This window comes from Lineus longissimus, chromosome 9, assembly GCF_910592395.1.
Source record: "Lineus longissimus chromosome 9, tnLinLong1.2, whole genome shotgun sequence".
NCBI lineage: Eukaryota > Metazoa > Nemertea > Pilidiophora > Heteronemertea > Lineidae > Lineus > Lineus longissimus.
This window is the reverse complement of record NC_088316.1, coordinates 2,151,356-2,172,219: the sequence shown is the minus strand read 5'-3', so window position 1 is coordinate 2,172,219 and position 20,864 is coordinate 2,151,356. Positions and strand designations below refer to the sequence as shown.

The 20,864-nt window shown below is 41.4% G+C and overlaps 3 protein-coding genes across 4 annotated transcripts; 2 read left to right on the top strand and 1 right to left on the bottom strand.

Moving 5' to 3' along the window:
* The first annotated feature begins 492 nt into the window (after positions 1–492).
* LOC135493859 (uncharacterized) lies at positions 493–3,285 on the top strand. The gene is made up of 4 exons (XM_064781481.1): positions 493–562; positions 1,030–1,264; positions 1,562–1,746; positions 2,020–3,285. Exons 1-4 carry the CDS (start codon positions 560–562, stop codon positions 2,107–2,109), a joined length of 513 nt encoding a protein of 170 aa, XP_064637551.1. The 5' UTR covers positions 493–559; the 3' UTR covers positions 2,110–3,285.
* Positions 3,286–4,314: 1,029 nt separating this feature from the next.
* On the bottom strand, positions 4,315–14,821 carry LOC135493764 (uncharacterized). Of its 2 annotated transcripts, XR_010448291.1 has the most exons (9): positions 14,707–14,821; positions 13,546–13,636; positions 13,068–13,235; positions 11,985–12,848; positions 10,215–11,597; positions 9,719–9,868; positions 8,457–8,771; positions 5,846–8,221; positions 4,315–5,793 (listed from the first exon to the last, which is right to left on the bottom strand). XR_010448291.1 is itself a non-coding variant. In XM_064781315.1 (8 exons), exons 2-8 carry the CDS (start codon positions 13,618–13,620, stop codon positions 6,734–6,736), a joined length of 4,443 nt encoding a protein of 1,480 aa, XP_064637385.1. In that variant the 5' UTR covers positions 13,621–13,636; positions 14,707–14,821; the 3' UTR covers positions 4,315–6,733. The 2 variants fall into 2 exon arrangements, 1 of the variants encoding a protein (XP_064637385.1); XM_064781315.1 differs by having other exon boundaries at positions 4,315–8,221.
* A 276-nt stretch (positions 14,822–15,097) lies between these two features.
* On the top strand, positions 15,098–19,682 carry LOC135493750 (uncharacterized protein SYNPCC7002_A1628-like). Its single transcript, XM_064781293.1, is given in 9 exon segments — positions 15,098–15,310; positions 15,682–15,791; positions 16,119–16,315; positions 16,505–16,698; positions 17,128–17,256; positions 17,722–17,792; positions 17,794–17,855; positions 18,310–18,452; positions 19,069–19,682. Coding segments are annotated over 9 exon segments (1,068 nt in total). The 5' UTR covers positions 15,098–15,181; the 3' UTR covers positions 19,102–19,682.
* Positions 19,683–20,864: the final 1,182 nt, after the last annotated feature.

The following is a 20,864-nucleotide window of genomic DNA, read 5'->3' as shown; positions in this document are numbered from 1 at the left end:
AATAGATGCAGTTTGCATGTACATCATTGTACAACATCCACTTGATTCAGATTTGTGTAGGCCTACTGACACTGTAGGCCTACATAATACTACATTTTTTGGAAGACACATTTTCTGGCACCAGTTCACAGGGTTAATGAGGGCTCCTACGTAAAAGAAATGTACACAACCAAAGAGAAAACTGTTCTACAGTAATTTATCTTTGTTTCTGTTAATTACTTTTTCAATAATTGATCCCCAGTTGACCACAAATCGGTTTCTGCTGGCATTTGATTCTGTCACATATTTCAAACCTTCCGCCATTCTTGCAGACTAACTTTACGACAACAATTCATCTAATACCATTTAAAACATTTGTAAAGGTCTATTAGATACCAATATTTTACGAAAAAATTGAATATTTCAATCGCATAAAAAATTTTATAATTCAACTGCATAGAAAATTTTGCAATTTGCTGGAAAGTGAGACTGTCATCCGGGCACCTGCCGATATCGTTCGTTTCGAAGATCAACAAACTTGACGCGCGGAAATCAACAGTCACCTTTATCGCTTGCAAAAATGGTAAAAATATCGTATTTATCGATTTCCATGTACGTTTCTTGATAAACAACCTCTAGCGCTGTTCTGTAAGCAATCAAAATCGAAATCCGTGTGGAAATGAGGAAAATATTTGGTGTACAATCGACCCAGATTTTCGAAATGAAACCATGCAAACGCTGTACATTTGTACAGCAGTCTACTGAAAACCCATAAATATTCGCCTGCCTTTGATTTTATAAATTTTGTAGTGTTTACAAATAATCGTGAAAGTATATGACCGCGATAAAACTATGAAAAGAAAATCTGATTAAAATTACTGTTCACTACTTTTTCAAGAAATGTGAAAATGTAGGCCTGCGGCAGAGACAAATCTCGGGCTATTAGTATTGACATACTTATGGAGAAGATCCCTCGAGCCTAAAATTAACCACTTACAAATCGTACTGATGTTTACTCAACTTTCTGAAACTAAAATTTACTCTTTCCAGTCTCAGTACAGAAAGTCTACAGTTGGCGGTGGCCAAAGAAAGAAAACTGGCCCAAAGCCAGAACTGACTGAAGAGCAGAAGGAGGAAATTAGGGAAGCGTTCGATCTTTTTGATGCAAGCGGTACCGGTACGATAGACACCAAGGAGTTAAAGGTGGCCATGCGAGCATTAGGATTTGAACCAAAGAAAGAAGAAATTAAGAAAATGATAGCTGATATTGATAAGGAATCAAAAGGTATTGGGCTTTCATGATGAAGTTTTTTGCATGCTGCTCTTATTTCATAAACTGATGGTAAATTAAGCTGATAATTACCGGTAATGTTTGAGCGCTTTTGAAAAACCTAATTCATTTGATAGATGATTACATAGGTTTATTGTTATTATTAAATTATTAAATATTAAAATATTGAAAAACTTTACAGCAGAAATGTTGCCTCATTTTAGAGATTCAGATTTTTGGCTTAGAATTTCGTTCAATGTTTTGTCAAGTATTTATATAGAGAATAATAAGGTCTTATGATTTATTTTTCAGGCACTATTGACTTCACTGAGTTCATCTCGTTGATGACACAGAAAATGAGTGAAAAAGATTCTAAGGAAGAGATTCTCAAAGCATTTAAGTTATTCGATGACGATGAAACGGGCAAGATTTCATTCAAAAATCTCCGACGTGTAGCAAAGGAATTAGGTGAAAATCTTACGGACGAAGAATTACAGGTAAGTTAATAATAGGTTTATGACAAACAGAGGACTTATGTTTTTCCCCTCCTAAATAGGGGTTAATTTGACGCCAGGGCAGAAAAGATCTATTCTTCAGCTCCCAGTAGAACTCTGAATTTCCAAAATCGGACAATAAATCACCATTTTAAAGGCATATTTTACAAGTTAGGGCAAACAAAATTCTTTTTTCTTTTGCTCTGGGTTCTGTCACATCCCTTCAAATTTGATATTCGAATGGTTATTTTCACTGCTTCCGTCTCATTCTTACAGGAAATGATTGACGAGGCTGACAGGGATGGAGATGGTGAAATCAATGAGTCGGAATTCCTCAGGATCATGAAGAAGACCAGTCTTTATTAGACATCCTTACGCCCCGAGATCAACTTGCAGAAGAAGGGTGAAATAAACATTGATAAGATGCAATGACTCTGAAGAAGATGTGCTGTGAAACCCACTTCTTGAGCCGAAAGCCTTCGAACAAAAGAAGGTTTTCAGTACTTTTAACGGGCCTGCTGTTCATTACATTCGTACTTGAGAAAAAACTTTTAACCTCAGAAATCACATTTTAAAGCTAACAAAACTAGCTGTTACAATACAAGTCCACCCTTTCCTGTTTTTTTTGGTATTTGTAAAAAATGAGCCGTGTTTATTTCTTGCCTACTTATATTTTAGTGAAATTAAAATGTTATATGTTGTCACTGATAAAATTCTCCAAAAAGACTTGTTGACATTATAAGTTTTGAAATATGTAAAGGCTGGGTTAGGGGGGTTATGATTCGGTCAAGTGTTTTGTTGTAAATAGTAAATGTATGTTTATGCACTCAGCAGGTCTGATGTGAGTCCCTTGGGGGCTAGTCATGAAGTATGCACTTTATTTGAGTTAACCTCCCCAGTGAATTGAATGCCATCACCCAGCAATTGTTAGGAAAAGTTCTTTTTGAATTTTAATCATATCTTGATGAAGATTATTATGACTCGGATTCCAAAGGCTGAGTGTTCTGGACCAGTTTTCCAAGCCTGTTAAATGTACCTATCTGTAAAGTATATCTTAACGGCTCCCCAGGTGACCACCGTTAGCCAATACCTGTACCAGTATTCAGTCTTTTTCACTGAGGCGCATTCTTCATGGCAACCCCAATGGGTCAATGAGAGAGCTATGGTTATGTTGAGAAAGCCATAATGTGGATTGTTACCAAAAAAATCATTTCGAATAGAAAAATTACAAGTAAATTTCATAACAACCATGGTTACACAGATGTTATTTGGACAAACACAGTATTCTTTTCATTCATGCAGAGCTGACAAGATTTCCATTCTCCCCACATGTATTTCCTTTCTCACTAGACCTCAATCTAACTGATGATAATCCAACATGTATAAAAGACCTTGCATTATTTTCTTTTAAAACTACAAAGCTGGGAAATTTTCGCTGCTCCTTAGTTTCATATTTTTTGCGACCGGCAGCATTTGCAAAAATAATATGCCGCAACAAACAAAAGTTGATTGAAATGACGTTTCTGTACAGTGGTCTCAAACGCTATAACAAATATACACCAAAGATGAAATTTCTCGAAATGGCGTTCTCTGATAGCCACGAATATTTCCTGGTTAATAGTATATTTCTCTTCCTCTTAGTTAGCTCTTTATTAGCACGGCTTTATAAAAACTGTTACCAATCCGTAGAATGTATTTGCGTTTCATATAGTTTTCCCATGCAAGGAATATTTTGTAATAAAAATTTTATTCTGAATGAAAATTGTATCTTTTTCTATTATTGGTATCGAGCTACAGGTGGATTCGGATCGAGACTGTCCCAACTACAATCACTAACTATGTGATCAGATTTAAAAGCTGCTCGGGTGCAGTGCAGTGCCATCTTTGGCATGAAATTAGATGATTACATCTGTAGTATGAAATGAGATTAACACAGCAGTCCTCTGAATGAACTCGAGATTCAGAAAGTTCTCAGTATGACATCTGATAAGGACGCTGTCTTCTGGAGACAGAATGGATTGAGACATTGTCCTCAGTATGAAATGAGATTGTGACATTGTCCAGCACATGAATTCAATAATCAGAAAGTTCTCAGTGTGACATCTGATAAAGACACTGTCCTCTAGAGACAGAATGGATTGAGACATTGTCCTCAGAATGAAATGAGATTGTGACATTGTCCTCCACTTGAATTCAATATTCAGAAAGTTCTCAGTGTGACATCTGATAAAGACACTGTCCTCTAGAGACAGAATGGATTGAGACATTGTCCTCAGGATGAAATGAGATTGTGACATTGTCCTCCACATGAATTCAATATTCAGAAAGTTCTCAGTGTGACATCTGATAAAGACACTGTCCCCTAGAGACAGAATGGATTGTGACATTGTCTTGAGCATGAACTGAGATTGCTCAATATCAAACGGTCATCAGTAAGATAAGGCAAATCAGCTTGTGTCATGGTCTGATAAACATTGAGGCCTTGTGCTCAGTATAAAATCAGACAAGACAAATGCCTCCTGAGATGAGCTGGACTGGAAGTGAATACTAAGTAATTAAAGTGACAACAGGTTCAGAACTTTAAAACATGATTATTCCTACTCCTCGAGATAGAATACAATATCCATAATGACCAGCACTGTGTCTGGCACAGCAACAAAACAAGACACTACTGTAATTGTGACCAGACTAGGTAACCTCGGCCACAATCAACTGTACATATAGTGAAGTACAGCAGAACCCCTTTATTAAAGACACTCTCAGGACTGACAAGTACTGTCGTTCAGAGAGGTGTCCTGATTAGAGAGGTCAAATTGAATGAAGACAACGAAATTTGGGACCAATCAACTGTTCATAAAGTGAATCTCTCCATTAAGGACACCCTCTGGACTGACAACTACTGTCCTTAATAGAGATGTGTTCTTATTAGAGAGGTGTCGATTAGGGAGGTTCCACTGTACTATATTAACAATGCACTTTGATTTTTACACACCTATATCACCTATAAAAGAACACCTTGGCGCCATGTACTCAGGAACCAGTGCTGCCACCACGTGACACCGACTGTCACCAGGGTATTGCCTTAATATCAGTTTTGTTTGAGTTTTAAAATCATTTCGACGCATTCCCTAGTGAAAATCAGCACCACCTACTGGCATATTGATACCTATTATTTTGCAAGCCTAAGATCTATCTCGGTTTTGAGACATTGAAAGACGCTTTGACACAAAATAAATGTTCAAATCTTGTCACATAAGAGGGCCAGACCATTAACTCCACGCTGCAATTATCGACACTATAGAATATTCAGCTTACAAACACAATTACTTTCACTAGTTTCAGATTGTAACAAAGAAATGATCTCCCACATATTGGATTGACTGGACAGCCTTTTTGTCAAATTTAAAATACATAATACACATCACCAACAGATTTGGACTTGACCTGTCTGTTATATGCGACGATCTGGACAAAGCAAATCCAACATATGGAAGGTTTAATGTAATAGCATATACAGTAGAACCTCTCTATTAAGGACACTGTCCTTAATAGAGAGGTGTTCTGATTACAGAGGTCAATTTGAATGGAAATGACAGGTTTGGGACCAGGTTTGGAACCAGTGTCATTATCAGAGAGGGTGTCCGCATCAGAGAGGTTCCACTGTATTACGAAAGTCACAAAGTATGAGTATTTTTAAGATACAGATATTCAGTTGTAAACTACGAGTTCAAAAAGTCATTAACACTATACAAAAGACACAGAATCTAATTGTTGATATGGTGACTGCAGAAAGACCTTGTGGCATTCTCCAAGCAGATCGAAGGATATTTACTCTCTCTGCCTACACAGACTGCCACTGCAGCATGTCATCACAGGCGTATGAAAATACCAGAATTAATCAACCAATTAGCAACCGCTCAGACCCCAATTAACACAGCTTACAGACAAAAACACACATTCTAGTATACCAATTGGTACAACTGTTCATAGGTAGTGTGTTAGAAAAATTGGGATTGAACCAATTGCTATGATTTCGCTTTTTTCAAACACCTGTGATCTATCCTAGGAGGAGAATCAATTGCTATGATTTCGTTTTTTTCACCTGTGATCTATCCTAGGCCTCTTAACAAAATTGGAGCCCAGAACAATGTTATCAATAAATCTAGTTCAGGGGCTGCACAGGAGTCCAACCTTGTATTGAGATGATTGGTAAAAACTCACACTGGTTTTAAAAATCCCCCTAAAAGAAATTAAACAAAATAAATCAACAATAGCAGAATACAAACGAATGTAATAATACTATAGATTGCCATAACGTGTGAATCTACTGACCAAAAATACTTAGTTGGCAAATAAATATAGACATGGTGCTTAAGCCAGGAAACCCTATAAGTATAACATAAACGAGCTGATCTTGGACCTCTCAATAACAAAGACTCTCATATAGCTGATGAACTGACCTGTCTACTGGCCGGGCAGATTTGAAAAAGAGTAAATAGGCACCCATAACCCCAGGGACATGCAGAGGCTTCTAAAGATACGCGCTACAGGCCCCGTATTTTTCATTTTTGTCCCAGTTACAAACTCTGGTCATATTTCCCCTCAAGTTGGAGGGACAGAAAGACTAGCAAAGGGCCTATATATCGGAGTACCATTACAATAACTGTAGGAGGGTACTACTGCCGGTATCGTTATTGTATTTGTATTGTTATTGTATTTAAAAATACATGCCAGGAAATTATGGTGAGGACTGGAGGTGGCTCCAACACTGTAGGTGGACTATGTAAAGAGTACAAGGATGCTATAAACATGAAATTGAGAGGAACCCTTCCTCCTCCCAGCCAAGCATTGAAAGACGGCACTATTGACAAAGAAAACGTTTATGCCAATATATACAATGAAGATTCCTATTTTTAAGCCTTGTATAAAATTACAAGTTATCATTTCATAACTGATATACCCACAACAATACATGACACACATATTCTATTCAAATCCAAGGTGAAAGAGGCTCAGTCTTAACGACCTTCACTCGTCGTTTTCGATTCGATTTGAGGAGCAAATTCAGACCTTTCAGCTCCGGGAAATGCGTCTTTACATGATTCTGCAATGCGGTCTTCCGCGGGAAACTTTTCCGACAATAGTAACACCGATGGACAAAGTTATGAGTGTTCTTGTGTTGCTGGAGATTCTTGAAGATCGTGTACGTCATACCGCATCGTTTACATTCGTGCATCGTAGCAGACGGATGCACCAACATGAGATGAAATTTCAACGCAGACTTGAACGAGAACATCAAATTACAAATATCGCAATCGATAACGCTGTAACTTTTCCGCGGCACGAAGACCGGTTCCGGTTCCGGTTTGAATACGGGAGCTGCGTTACTGTTCGGCAGTTCGTCCGGGTCTGGTTTGATTGTCTTTATGACTATTTTCAACGTCCCCTGAACACTCGTGACGTGCTGTTTAACAGGGGGCGGGCACGGTAATGGTTCAGTCACGTACCGTTTTAACATTCTCTGCGACGCCGGTTTACGCGGCATGACCGGCTGCGCGGCCGTACTACCGTGCTGCTCCTGAATATGCTGCATTAAAGCTTTACTTGTATTGTAAGTAGAGCGGCACGCCTGACACATAAACGGTGCCCAGGCCGGATGACTTTTAATCATGTGCTTTTGCTTCTTCGAGAAACTTCGATACGACTTATTACAAATGTTACATTTGAAATTCTTCATCCCCGGATGCGCTGAAGATATATGTTCTCGCTTCGCTATTGCGGATTTATAACTTTTCTCACAATATTCACAGGTATGAGAGATCTCGGCCTCTGCCTGCTGCAACCCATGCGCATTCGCCAAATGCTGCCTATACCTCATATCCAACTTATAACCCTTCCCACAGAGAGTACAAATGTAACTAAATCCGGTATGGACACTACTGTGCATTGACAATGCCGTCTTATTCCTAAACGTCTTATTGCATATCTTACAAGAGATGCATTCCACACCTTCGGAAACTACAGACCCAGTTTCTGATTTCGTTGTCTCGAATTCTGAGTTCGTGAAATCGTCTTCTAGATCATAATTACCCGATGTGGTGCTGTCTTCGATAGAATCCACGTCACTTTCTTCATCAATGAATGGTTCGATATCCGAATCATCCCCCTCGACCTCCACAACATCAGACTCCTCAGCTACCCCTTCGGCACTGGCACCCCCTGAACTCCCTGCACCCTCCCCCTCCTCTTTCACACCATGCTGCTCCCGCCGATGCAACGACAGCTCAAACTGCCACAGGAACGTCTTCCCGCATTCCCGACAATGGTTCTGCTGGCGATGCCACCTTTTGTGCGACGAAAGAAGCTTCTCAGTCAGGAACATTTTGCCACAGACGTTGCATTCGACTCGGTTGACAGGTTTCAAGGCGTCTGCTGACCAGGTGAATTCCTTCTCCTCTTTCGGATTCGACGGGCCAGCCTGAAATGCAATGAAGATTTTAAGATATGGTAATACAATTTCACACCACCAGGCAGGTCGAACTTAACCCCTCAAAGATGATTTGACTTTGACATTCTACAGTCTCATCAGCCTTTAACAAAAAGAAAATTCAACCAAGAAAGTTGAGACAAAAAGCCTGTTTGGACTCCATCCTAAGTAGTTTTGCACAGCCAAACAAACCCAAATTCTCTTTCACACTGATAACAATCCATACCTCCTGCTCGTCGTCAGTGTCCCTGATTTCCCCCTCCTCCAACTCAGACTCATCATCACTTTCTGGAAGTACTGGCAGTTCTTCAACTTCATCTTCTTCTTCTTTCTCAGAGCTTTGCTCCTTCATCTCAGTAACGCCCTGACCATCATTACGTTTCTCCACAGTTTCCACAGGAGTCGAACTATCTCCCGTTTTGCGACTTTCATTGCCTTTAGTCTTTTCCTCGCCACCAGTTTTCTTTTTCCCATCGACCTCATCATAAGCACCATCAGAGGGCCCAGCAGCAGGCTCATCATCATTGCCGTTCAGGAAATTCTGCAAAGACAAGCAATGTTTTATGGCTTAGATAGGGAGTACAGGGTTCCCTACAGGGTTTTCTCAAGGTAGGGCAGTACCCTTGATATTCAAGAAGTTTTGCCAGTGTGTGTCACAAGGTAGGGTGGCCAGCAATTGAAGCTAGGGAGGCTCTAGTCTATAGAACCATTTACAACATCTAGAGCAAGGTAGGATTGCTGCTTCCAAGGTAGGGTGTTTAGCTACCAAGGTAGGATGGCTGCTTCAAAGGTAGGGTGTTTAGCTACCAAGGTAGGATGGCTGCTTCCAAGGTAGGGTGTTTAGCTACCAAGGTAGGATGGCTGCTTCAAAGGTAGGGTGTTTAGCTACCAAGGTAGGATGGCTGCTTCAAAGGTAGGGTGTTTAGCTACCAAGGTAGGATGGCTGCTTCAAAGGTAGGGTGTTTAGCTACCAAGGTAGGATGGCTGCTTCCAAGGTAGGGTGTTTAGCTACCAAGGTAGGGTGGCTGCCTCCAAGGTAGGGTGTTTAGCTACCAAGGTAGGGTGGCTGCTTCTAAGGTAGGGTGTTTAGCTACCAAGGTAGGATGGCTGCTTCAAAGGTAGGGTGTTTAGCTACCAAGGTAGGATGGCTGCTTCCAAGGTAGGGTGTTTAGCTACCAAGGTAGGATGGCTGCTTCAAAGGTAGGGTGTTTAGCTACCAAGGTAGGGAGGCTGCTTCCAAGGTAGGGTGTTTAGCAACCAAGGTAGGGTGGGCCGTCTTGACAAGTGGCCATGTGGAGAACTCTGTGAGTAGTGATAAGCAGACTACTCATGTTTCTAAAATTGGATTCTTCCAAGTGCAGAGCATTGGAGGTGAATGGCAATGCTGGAATTTATATTGATACGTATTTACGCAACTGGAAATTTTCAAATTCAATTAAAAAATTACAAATTCTAACAAACAGCATGGGACTTTAAAGTTGAACTTACCTGAACATGTCTGCCAAGTGCTGGGGAGGCAAACCCACTGTTGCTGTCATCGCTGAAATCCATATCGTTCGGAGTGGATGGCAAACTCTGGGCTGCGATTAGCGACTTTAGTTTCAACAGGCTGTCTTCAAAGGGGTCGTCTTCTGCTGCCTGTAGAAAGAGCAGACAATACTGCTTTAATTCAGCACTGAGGGCGGCAAAGTTCGAACAAAATTTTCCGATTTTTCACCCTGTTACACATGCTTATGAATAAGTATACCTTGATGGCTATACTTGGTTCCCTTGGTTCCTTATCAATCTGCATGCATTACCAGATGTAAAATCTGGGAATTTTGTTCCGACTGCTGACCAGGGGATTGATTAAATATAGTAATTAGCTGATTAAATCAACTTACAGAAAAAAAGCTGAACTTTCAGGATCCGTGGATACCATGTTGACAGTGTTTAAACACTATTCACAGAATGATTCATCATCAAAGAAAACAAAACCACGCACCTTATCTTTTTCGAGTCCCAGAACGGTATTGATGATGTCCTCATCCAGTGGTTCCTCTTTGACGTACGGCTTAACTGGATCTGGCGTCTGGTCGACTGCATCCACAGGCTCCTGTTTAACGACGACATTCGGCACCAATAACTCCCCAAAAGATGGCGTAGACAGTCCAGTGGTCGGGTCAGAGAAACTTGCAAAACTACCAGGTCGTGAAATGGAGGATGCGTCACTTTGTGTTTCAGGATTTGTTGACGGCAATAGGTCACCAAAGAAACCGGACGAGTTTTGTAGCTCGGCAAATGTTGGGCAGCTGAAAGTTCGGTTCACTGGATCTGGGTGGAGGCCGGTTAGAGATTGCGCTACGGGTACTGGCAGTACATTAGACGGTGGAAGAAAGCTACTGAAGGCGGCCAGAGGTGATGTAGGGCCAAAATAATCAGGTACGCAGTTAATCCCAATAGCAGATGTCGGTGGATAAAAAGTTTGGGACATTGGTGCGTAGTTTTCAGATCTTGACCGCGTGAGTCCAACTGTTGACCTCGGTGGATAAAATGTTCGTGTCATTGGTTTAAAGTTATCAGTTCCTACACATCTGCTTCCAATTGTTGGCCGATTGCTTCCAATTGTTGGCATACAAGTTGCTTGTGAGAAACTGTTAGTCAGACAATTTGACATTGTTGGTGTATTAGTTACGACTGGCTGAAAAAGTGATTCCGTTTGTTTAACTCTATCACAGCTAGATATGTCTTCGGTACCGAATTCAGCTTTAACGACAACCTTATCCGAAGTCGAACTCCCAGGTTCGACATGCTGAACAATATTAGAACTGTTGTCATTTTTCAATGAATCCTTCCCTGGTTCTTTTCCTCTCGTTCCACCCGATATCGTTTTTGGCACAGATACGTCCCGTTCGTTTGTGAAGCTGGCAAATATACCCACATCTGACGATGCTGCAGCGTGCCCCGACCCTACAGCATCAGTTCTACAAGTCACACTCTTTGCTGCACCAAATATACTAGGACTGATCGTCAATTTGGCCGCATGGGTCACACCAGCACCCTCAACAACATCTCCCTCAACAACTTCCTTAGACTTGGTACCTGAATTATCCTTTATTTTTGACTTGACTAAATTTTCTGACACCACTTTGCAACTAGTTTCTTCCGCTTTAGAATTATCATCAGAATCGTGACTATCTACAGAAAATATCTCCATTTCGTCATCATTTTTTGAGACGTCCCCTGAATCTGTCACATCAGTGGGCTCCGTTCTGGCTGCTGAACCGGCTGCCGCTGACACACTCTTTTTCTTTGCAGGGACAGATTTGAACTGCTTCTTCAGAATATCAAAGATATTTGGCTTGCTGAGGGTGAACTCAATCTTGCTCTGAAGAGATAGGAATAGCAATAATTAATCATTTGAATTTTCAGAGATTTCCGACCACTGCTAAAACTTGGCCGCCTACTGAAGACCGTAACTTCAAAGTTTAACATTGCCTTTAAACTTTCCACTGGAAAAGTTGGTGCTGTCCTTAAACTTCACGTTAGAACCAGAGTGTCTTGGGAGATACCACAGTTTCAAGTAAACTGCCAGGTCGTGAAATGGGTAAGGGCATATGTCGATTGAAAGTATTATAAGTTATCATTGGTATAATTTCCATCGCATTTGATTCTTACAATCTAAAGATCATGGATCAAGTAAAACGTTCCTTTTATGGGCAATTTCAAATGGACTTGGACTATCTAGTAGAAGTGAATGTTTACATGTACAAACCTTGTCTTTGTCCTGGGCAGGTTTGACCTCCGTTTTCTCGTCTTCTCTACCCTCGGATCCTTTCTCCTTCTCCGACTCTCTCTCCTTCTTCTCAGCAAGTAACTGACACAGCTGCTCTTCCTTCTTATGCAGAATCTCAGAGTACCACTTCACCCTCGCCTGATGTTGCTTCAGATTTGCCTCCGCATGCTGTAAATTCAAATCCTTCCCCGCCAACTCCGCCTGAACCTCTGCAACACGTTTCTCACTCTCCACAGATCGTTGTTCCTTCTTTTGTAATTTATGCTTGAGACTTTCATTTTTAGTCTTAATGGCAGTAAGTTCACGCTCGAGCAAACAAAACCTGCGCCACAGATCCGGACTGGCATCACCTTGCGGCGTTAAACCAATCTCAGCATCCGGTTTCTGAACCTTTTGAATCTTCGCCAAAATCCCCTTCTCAACTTTTTGTAACGTCGTCTCCATTTCGGTGACCTGTTCTTTCAGTTCGTCCCGCTCCTTCTGAACATTTTCAAGCTGTTCTGTTTTCCGTTGCAACTCAGACTCCAACTGACAAACCCGCGCCAATGATCCATCGTCTGACGATTCCTTTTTCACAACAACACCATCAGTCGTCAGATCAATGACCTGCGACGTCAACATACGATTCTTTTTCTCCGATTCTGCTAATTTCTGTCGTAAAGCATCAATTTCACTCTTCGACCGCTCGAGATTTGTCTGTAACATTGTGTACTCGCTATTCCGCTGAATCAAATCGTTCTGAGTCTTCAACAACATCCCCGATTTCTTGTTCAACTCTGACTTGACGCAGCTTAACTTTTGTTTCAAACTGAGAGGGGCAGTCAGCACCATGTTCCCATCAACCTGAAAAATACACGCAATCATTTTTACTTTGAAATTCAGCCAACTTATCAATCATTTGTATTATAAACCAGAGACTATGACGTCCTGGTCTGTAGCAATAGTCAAGAAACTTCTCAAAACAGATGCATTAACTGTGCCAAATATGCTGCCAATTCCTAGCTAGCCATCAAATTCAACATGCATGGTTCAACATTTAAACTGACTACAAAATATAGATACCTGATCAGCATTTCCTGACTGGCCTGCCCCTGCAAACTGCACAATGTTCATATATCGTAGACGGCCCTGGTTTGAATCATTGAGACTACTGGATGACCCTGCCGATGCGGATCGCTCTGGACGCGCGACTCTGGCTGGAAGGCCTGCCCCATCGACATAGCCGCTTTCCTAAAACAAAAATGAACCATTCGAGTAAAATATTTCTCAATTTAACTTCATGTCCCGACGACCTACCATCGACCAACAGGGCACTGCCGACTCAGAAAACACCACAGAATAGGCTTACGAGAATCTTCACGATGTGAATGTGGAGCTGGAGCCCGACTCCAGCTCAGGTGTTTTAGACCTGCTCCCCAATGCAGATTAGAGAGGAAAACTGGATAAAGGACAACAACCTATAGCTCTGCGGCTCTATTGTTGAACTCTCTAGGACAGTCACCATAGACTCGTATTGAAAGTGGCCTCCGCATATACCTACCCCACTGTCATCATCATCATCATCACTTCCAAAGTCTTCGATACATATCAGATGAGGCTTCTTTATCTCCTCCATTATTCGATAATGTTACCTGAAAGAGAATGCAGAATTAAACCAAATCGTCATTATTAAAATTTGGCCTGTTGTTATTTGCCAGCGAGCTTGTAGCAGTAGCTATGTAGGCCTACTAAAGCCAAAGGCTAAGGCAGCCACCAAATTTAGTGGTCTGGTGAATGGTGGGTGGCGGGGTCCTCACAAAGTAGCCAGGGTCTGGGATCAGTCAGACTAGCCTAGGCTTGTATTTGCTATGACCTGGCCAACCGCACTGCATGCCAGCAATACGACAATCAAGATGTACAGACCGGGGGAGCTGGCTGTACGTACCCATAAGTCTTTGCGGTAGTCTCGCGCGTACCGGATATAACCTATCAAGCTTTTCTCCTTCAGAGAAATACTGCGTTGCGCTCAACTGCCAATTATGCATTAGTCTGGTGGACACGAGGTTGGCCTTAAACTTGCTTGAAATCGAAAATTTGGACAACACACGTGTACTACAGCAAACGGCAGCATTCTGACATATAGAAACATGTGGTCTGATTCTATTTTTACTTGTCATTTAGTGATCACGCGTCCAACCTCGTATGCAGGGTAATGTGGCTTTCTCATTGGTCGAACGTTAATTTTGTTCACAGCCTTATAAGGCACTTGAGCGCAACGCAGTATTTCTCTGAAGGAGAAAAGCTTGATGGGTTATATCCGGTACGCGCGAGACTACCGCAAAGACTTATGGGTACGTACAGCCAGCTCCCCCGGTCTGTACATCTTGATTGTAGTATGGTGCCGACGTGCCCGTGCAAGGCGAAGTCCGGATATTAGGCCTACTGCACTTGAAATTTCGAACCAACGTTTATGATATAGGGCCTACCAGGCGCAGCGTATTCATTAGCAAGCGGAAAGCGTAACAGTACGAGTACTTCAAGATCAAAGCAGGCCATAATCATGAAGCTAGCTTCATGGCCTGCAGCTGCAGCTTTGCATAAATATGAGTAACGAGTGGGTGGAAAAAAATTTCTTGGGCTAAAAAATAAAACTAACTGCTATGGATTTTGCAGTCTGCTAATTCATGTGCTACACCAAAAGCATTATATGAAGTTTGTGTACCTTTTACATTCTGTTATGCAAGTAAATTCAAAGTTATCAGGCTGTTTTTCATAACAAATCTCCATCAAAATCAAGGTTTGTTCTGCAATGTTTTGGTTATTTTATCATTACTTAGGCCACGCTTCATGCGCACCACAACTGCGCAGGTGTGATAACTTTGGGAAACTTGGAAATGAAATAAAGTATCCTGACAAAGTACTGTTTTATGAATATTTTGACGAAACTTTTTAATTTTCTCCGTCTATAAATCAAAAGTTTTAAATTCAGAGCATCTTAGACCGTTTTAGTTAGTTATAAATACCAATAAGTGATTCGGTTCACCTACGAATATCCTAAAGTTGCTCATTTCTGCAAATTTTTGGTACTGCTCTCGAGTTGCAGCACGCGACAATTGTTGACCTCACGTGGCATCTGTCAGATATCATAACTTTTGTAACTTTTAGACATCTTCAATGATTTTCTGCCATTTTTAACGATGATCAAACTGTTGAGGTATTTGAGGCGTACTTCTACAACATCTCAATGCTACACAACATCTGCAGCTTCCCCTGAGTTTCTTGATATTCCTCACCTGCCAGATTCATTCCTTCATCATTTGGAGCAGGTAATTTTTTCAATGAAAATGATCTTCAAAATGTACTGTGAAAATTTGACGAAATGTCCAACTGCAGAAAAGGCAAGGTAATACCAAATCCCGAGAAGCCGAGAAGGTCACCGGTGGAAAAAAAGTAAATAATGGTTTGGATCTATCTAGTTTCTCATCTGGTGGCCGTGTCTAGGCTGATCTCCAGAAATCTTATTCTTATCTCAACAACAGTCTGAGACAAACTTCAAATAAATCTAAACATGAACACAGTCCCAATTGTTTGCAAGTTCATGGTGAATGACATGATCTTGATCATATCATCTGCAGCTGACTGTGAGCAAGTTTCTGAATCTGAGCTCAGTCAACCTAACAATTTTGTGATTTTTAAGGTCAAAGGAAAACTCTGTAGAGGTTTACCAATTGTCCACCACCATGGCTATGTATGCGACTTCCCAGCCAAGCACAGATTTGCTATGAAGAAATTCCATGGCGTGTTCAGGTAGGCATAGATGTAGAGAAAGAATCTGCCCCTACGAACCATTTTGATAATTTCTGACGGGCTGGTTCTTAGAGGTAGAACATGTCTGTCACATCCTTGTTGGACTTCAAATCCCCTATCAGAAAGTCAAATAGGTGATTCATCACAACTATTAGTAAAGCAGTGCAGTTAGAGCACTTGGCTTTTAACCAGGAGGTCATAGGTTCGGGCAATAGCTCAGCCGACTTTAACTTTTTTAAACTTACCTCCATGCAATGATCATTCAGTCTTTGGTAGCACTTGTAGACATTTTTTGGTGAAAAAGCTGTGTGTTCTACCTTTGTCCAGGTATCTTCGACAAGACAATGTAATCTCATCTCAACAGGTCTTGACACCTCATCCCGTGACAGAGGATGTCTGCAGCTTGGTCCACTCGAGGGAATATATCTCAAGATTATTCAGTGGGAACCTTGATGCCAAAGAAATTAGAAAAGGCGGCTTCCCCTGGTCAGAAGGAATAGTCAGCAGATGCAGATTGGAAACTGGTAAATGATGCTGAGCTTTAGACTCAAGTATAAATATTGATATTGATATTTCTTAAACTAAGAGGAAAATATTTCTTGAATCATCGTTCAGGTGTTTCCATCCGATTCTACTAGAATCTTATTTTCTGTTGAGACAACTTCACAGTTGTAGATCTCAATCTGCAATGGTTGTTTGATCGGTTTCTGCAGGTGGTACAATCCTGGCTGCTGAAGTTGCCCTCGAGACCGGCTTGGCCTCCAGCACTGGTGGAGGGACACACCATGCCTTCCCTGACCACGGTTCTGGATTCTGCATGATCAATGACTTGGCCATCACAGCTCAATATCTACTCAACAGGAAAAAAGTTGGGAGGGTGCTCATTGTTGATCTAGATGTTCACCAGGTAAGGAATTAATGTTGAATGAATCTTAAAGTACTGCATTGATTGAATCTATTGGTAAATGAATGACAGCAGGTATGGATAGATGGGGCTTGGGATAATGGGTCGGGTACACTCGGATAAGTGGGGATTTTCTGAGCTCATTTCAATGAATATCTAGTGAGTTTTTTATGCAGTCATCTGTGTGCATTGGGGAGGGGGAAAGGTGGATTTTTGATGAAAGGTCACCCGTTTTTAACAACACTTAAAAAATGATGATATGGAGGACATATAAAGTCTTTGGATCAGTTGAAAGCCAAGTTCTTTAGGAATATAATGCAAAGAGACTACAGGTCATTAGAAATTTTGACAATGCTTTTGTTCTCACCAATGGTTAAGATAACCCAGCTTAAAGACTAATGTTGCTTGATATTTTATTTCTCTGTATTTCAGGGGGATGGGACAGCATTTATTTTTCAGAATGACCCACGTGTCTTTACATTTTCCATGCATTGCCAAAAGAATTTCCCATTTATGAAACAGAAGAGTAATCTGGACATTGGTCTCGAGAATCACACTAAGGTGAGTTACCTAAAGTGTTCGAGGAGCCTCATAGCCTAGTGGTTAACACTGCTGGCTACCACGCAATAGGGTCCGGGTTTCGATCCCGGGGAGAACCCAGGATTGTATTTCTGGATGAAGCGGTGTGGCTTTCAAGGAAATGAGATTCCTGGCTCTTCACAGTCCTTTGAATGGGACTTGTATCTGGTGTCAATGCCTTGATTCGCGGGTTGAAAGCTGCAAAAAATGATTCCACTAACTTCAGACCCCCCCCAAACCCTGCGATTATCACACATGATGTACATAAAACTTTCATGGTTGACAGGCTAGGATAGGTCTATGTGACTGTAAGAGTATTTCTCCTTGGGTACGTCAGGGAAAAAGTTATGAGGCTGTGGAAAGTATGGATTTAACTTGAAAATGGCTTAAAAGTTTATACATGTACAAGGTATGTGACCTCTATCCTAATGATGATTTCTCCTACAGGATGACGAATACATACGCATCCTCTCCGACCACCTCCCAGCTCTGCTGGACTCGTTCCGCCCAGATGTCATCCGACGCTGGGGTCGATCCGCATGTTAGAGACGAATTGGGAAAACTCGATCTCACAGATAGAGGTAAATACTTTGGAAGAATTTTGATACATGCCCTGTCACAGCAAAACCTGACACGCATTGTTTTAACCTTGGCAGGTTGAGACAGACTGGTTGTTCATTTCACTATTGTCTGCCTTTTGTGTGATCTGAGTACTTCAATTGCTTCCTTTACATGTATCTCCTGGTGTCATTTAGGCTCATCTTCTGAGTGACATGCGCTGGGTTTTGCTGTGACAGGTGACATATAGTTCAGAGAACAATTTGAGCTGGTTCAGAATTCAGTCATAATACTGAAGATAAGTTCAAATTACATGGTTTAATAGTATAAGTATGTTTATTTGGTCAACTCATCATACATAATTGGTTTATACCATACAAGAATTAAATAGTATGGCCAGGGACATGGCCTCGGTCAACAATTAGATCACTTACAGCTTGACTTTTCCGAAAGAGTTTACATTTCTGTTTTTTTCAGGTTTATACGACCGGGACAGCTATGTGATTGAGCTTTGCCTGAGGAAGGGCGTCCCATGTGTGACCGTCATCGGTGGCGGTTATTGCCATGATCATAACGAGCTCTCAAGGAGGCATTCGATTGTCCATAGAGTGGCTTCAAAGGTGGGTTCCTTGCCAGGCTGTCCTTAAGCCACATAACTTTGAAATCGTCACGTGGGAGACTTTAGAGAGGTATACGCCGTTCATAATTACTGGTGGTCCAGGAAAATAGAAATGAATATACTCAATGCTGAAGTGCCGTTATTATGCATACAAATTTGATGAAATTTGGTATCAATAGTATTTGTATATCTGTCTACAAAACGGCATTGTAGAAATTTATATTCAGTACGAATTTACACAATTTGAAATTTTCAAATTCAAATACAAATTTCGAATTTTACGAACGGCGTAGGCCTTTAACCACTGGGCGATGAGGCTCCGTATTTGCCTTTAGGCATAGGAATTTATTTCAATTAAACTCATCTGCAACAATCCATATTCTGACTAACTGCATCCTTTGTTAGCCAAGCCCTCACCTCGGGCTATATCAAGAATATATAAAAAACTTGATATTTATTGACAATGCATTGCTGAGTGCCTCGATTAATCTAGGTGCCCTAGGGAACTTTCTGGATTTCAATTCATGATGATGCTTTCATAGAAAATTATAAGCTCATGTTACAGCAAAGACTCTAGTTTCATTGATATAAGACTGGGTTGTTTTGTATCATTTCAGATTTGGTGCGAGAATCAAATGTTCGTCTCATGATGATATTGCGAGGTCTTGACCTAGATAAAGACCGAACGTGTATGCTTAAGGGAATTTGTCAGGTGCAGTAGTCAACCCGCAGCTGCAATCAGTCCTACGTGTTAGTCTTCCACAACCTGGTCTTGTCACTTATCATGAGCACATCGCAGGCAATGGAGTTGTCTTGCTGTATGGATGGGTCCAGGTCCAGCCAGTAGCTATATCATGAGACTTGAAATTTGGTTGAACTCTCAACAATCTCTCTCAGGGAAATTATAAAATTGACATTCATTATATAAGATTTAGATTGTTATGTGGACATTCATCTTACAGCATTCAATAGATGTCACATTTTTCGAGAGGTCTGTCTGTATGAATTTCATATCTCACATGTATTGAAGACAATTGACAACAAACACTTTTGTGTACATCTTAACAGTGCATCATACTGTGCACGCAGGTGTATTGCATGTTTGTAATTCCCTGACTTTTTAATGTGGTCTATTGAAGCTAACAATCAGTTGTTTTTATTGTGTTCATAGATTTCTGTGTGAAAAGTGCTGTGATATGATTATATACAAATAAAGAAGGAAAAAATTGTGTACCGGGGTAATAGTAAAAAATTATCCTTATTATTTGTACAGCTCTATACCAGGGAGAAACTATGATAGACCTTTTCTACAAAGACGAATCAGAGCTCCAACAAAACAAATGTGCACACGCGGAACACGTCAGATGGCCTAAGCCAACTTTGGACAATCCCTTAAGCCATGTGACCCTTTGTTGCAGGTGAAACACATGGTTGGTCAGCGCCATAAAAAACTTCTTTGACACTGGCCACATGGCCGTACATGCATCAATTGAGACTAAGCTCTGGGGATCAGGGGAGGAACAAGAGATGACAGCCAGGTTTATAAGAGACATAAGCCTTGTTCTTAAGGTGCGATCCTCTTGCGATGCTCCAGAACTGCCCACCCTGGGACACCGAGAGACTGGCCACATGGCCATACGGTGCATCAATGGAGACAAAGCTCTGGGGATCAAGGGAGGAACAAGAGACAACAGGTTTATTAGAGACATAGGCCTGGTTCTTACAGTGCGATCCTCTTGTGATGCTCCAGAACTGCCTACTCTGGGACACCGAGAGACAGGCCACATGGCCATACGGTGCATTAATGAATACAAAGCTCTGGGGATCAAGAGAGGACAGCCAGTTTTTTAAGAGACATAGGCCTGGTTGTGTAGTATGTCATGAAACAAAAACAAAGAAGAAAGATGTGATGTCACACAATGGTCCACTACCTTGCTTGCGGTGCACAAGCTTGTGTGTCTTGGTAACCCTGGGGGGGGGGGCTGTGCTGGCTGGAGTATTGACTCCAGGCAGTTCCAAGCATGCCAGAGTGATCTCGGGTGAGAAGCCAGACTAAAATTCGACTCCTTGACAAAGAGAGAGGGTGACACCCTGAGGTGTCTTTTTGGATGCCCATGCACCCCAATGATTGCATGGCAATGCAGCACTGCCCTTTTTCTAACCTTTCCTCGGAGGAAAGACTATCCAAGGAATCATCATATCATAATTTCTCAAGCACAGAGTCATTTTCTTCTCTAGTTCTCAGTCGTCCATGTTGCTTTTTGTCCAGGCTCAGTACCAGGACAAATTAATTTTTTCATTTTTACACCCGGACACTTGGCAGTTAGCACCCGGACAGATTTTGCTGCCAACCTGGACCAAGATAAATGATTATAAATTGTGTCACAATATGCTCACAGCACCCCGCCAAAGA